The sequence below is a fragment of the Hippocampus comes genome, unplaced genomic scaffold (genome assembly GCF_001891065.2).
Source record: "Hippocampus comes isolate QL1 unplaced genomic scaffold, H_comes_QL1_v1.1 C16430817, whole genome shotgun sequence".
NCBI lineage: Eukaryota > Metazoa > Chordata > Actinopteri > Syngnathiformes > Syngnathidae > Hippocampus > Hippocampus comes.
In genome coordinates, this window is record NW_017831711.1 from 1 (window position 1) to 421 (window position 421).

Sequence of the window (421 nt, forward strand, 5' to 3'; positions counted from 1 at the left end):
CACTGGTGTAAGAAAAGGCGCCACTCACCATCCAGCCAGCGGGGATGCCGGCGGCGACGGTGGCGACACCCGTGGCGGCCTTCTCGTCGAACTTGTCGGCGGTGACAAAGTCGACGGGCAGCGTGATCTTGACGCCGTTCTTCTCGGCCTTGGCCATCAGGTCCTTGACGATGCCGGCGCCCTCCTCGTCATACAGGGAGTTGCCGATCTGAGGGGAGGAAGACAGAAATTCCTGCTTTCTTCTCGTTTCGGCCACACGGATCCGAGGTCTCACTCGGGAGAAGTTGAAATCGGTTATCAGGCTGAGCAAATGCTGGTCCCGGTGTGAATTTGTTTGCAGATTTCTGAATCCGCTTGAGATTACAGCGTTGGTGCCAGGAGGGTAGATAGTGTCATCGGCACAAAAGAAACATTTTTGTTA

General features: G+C 55.8%; 1 protein-coding gene across 1 annotated transcript; it reads right to left on the reverse strand.

Moving 5' to 3' along the window:
- Nucleotides 1-10: 10 nt before the first annotated feature.
- LOC109508661 (phosphoglycerate kinase-like) lies at nt 11-403 on the reverse strand (the record flags this gene model as incomplete). Its single annotated transcript, XM_019858678.1, has 1 exon — nt 11-403. A coding segment is annotated over one exon (393 nt), but the record flags the coding sequence as incomplete, so codon positions are not given.
- Nucleotides 404-421: the final 18 nt, after the last annotated feature.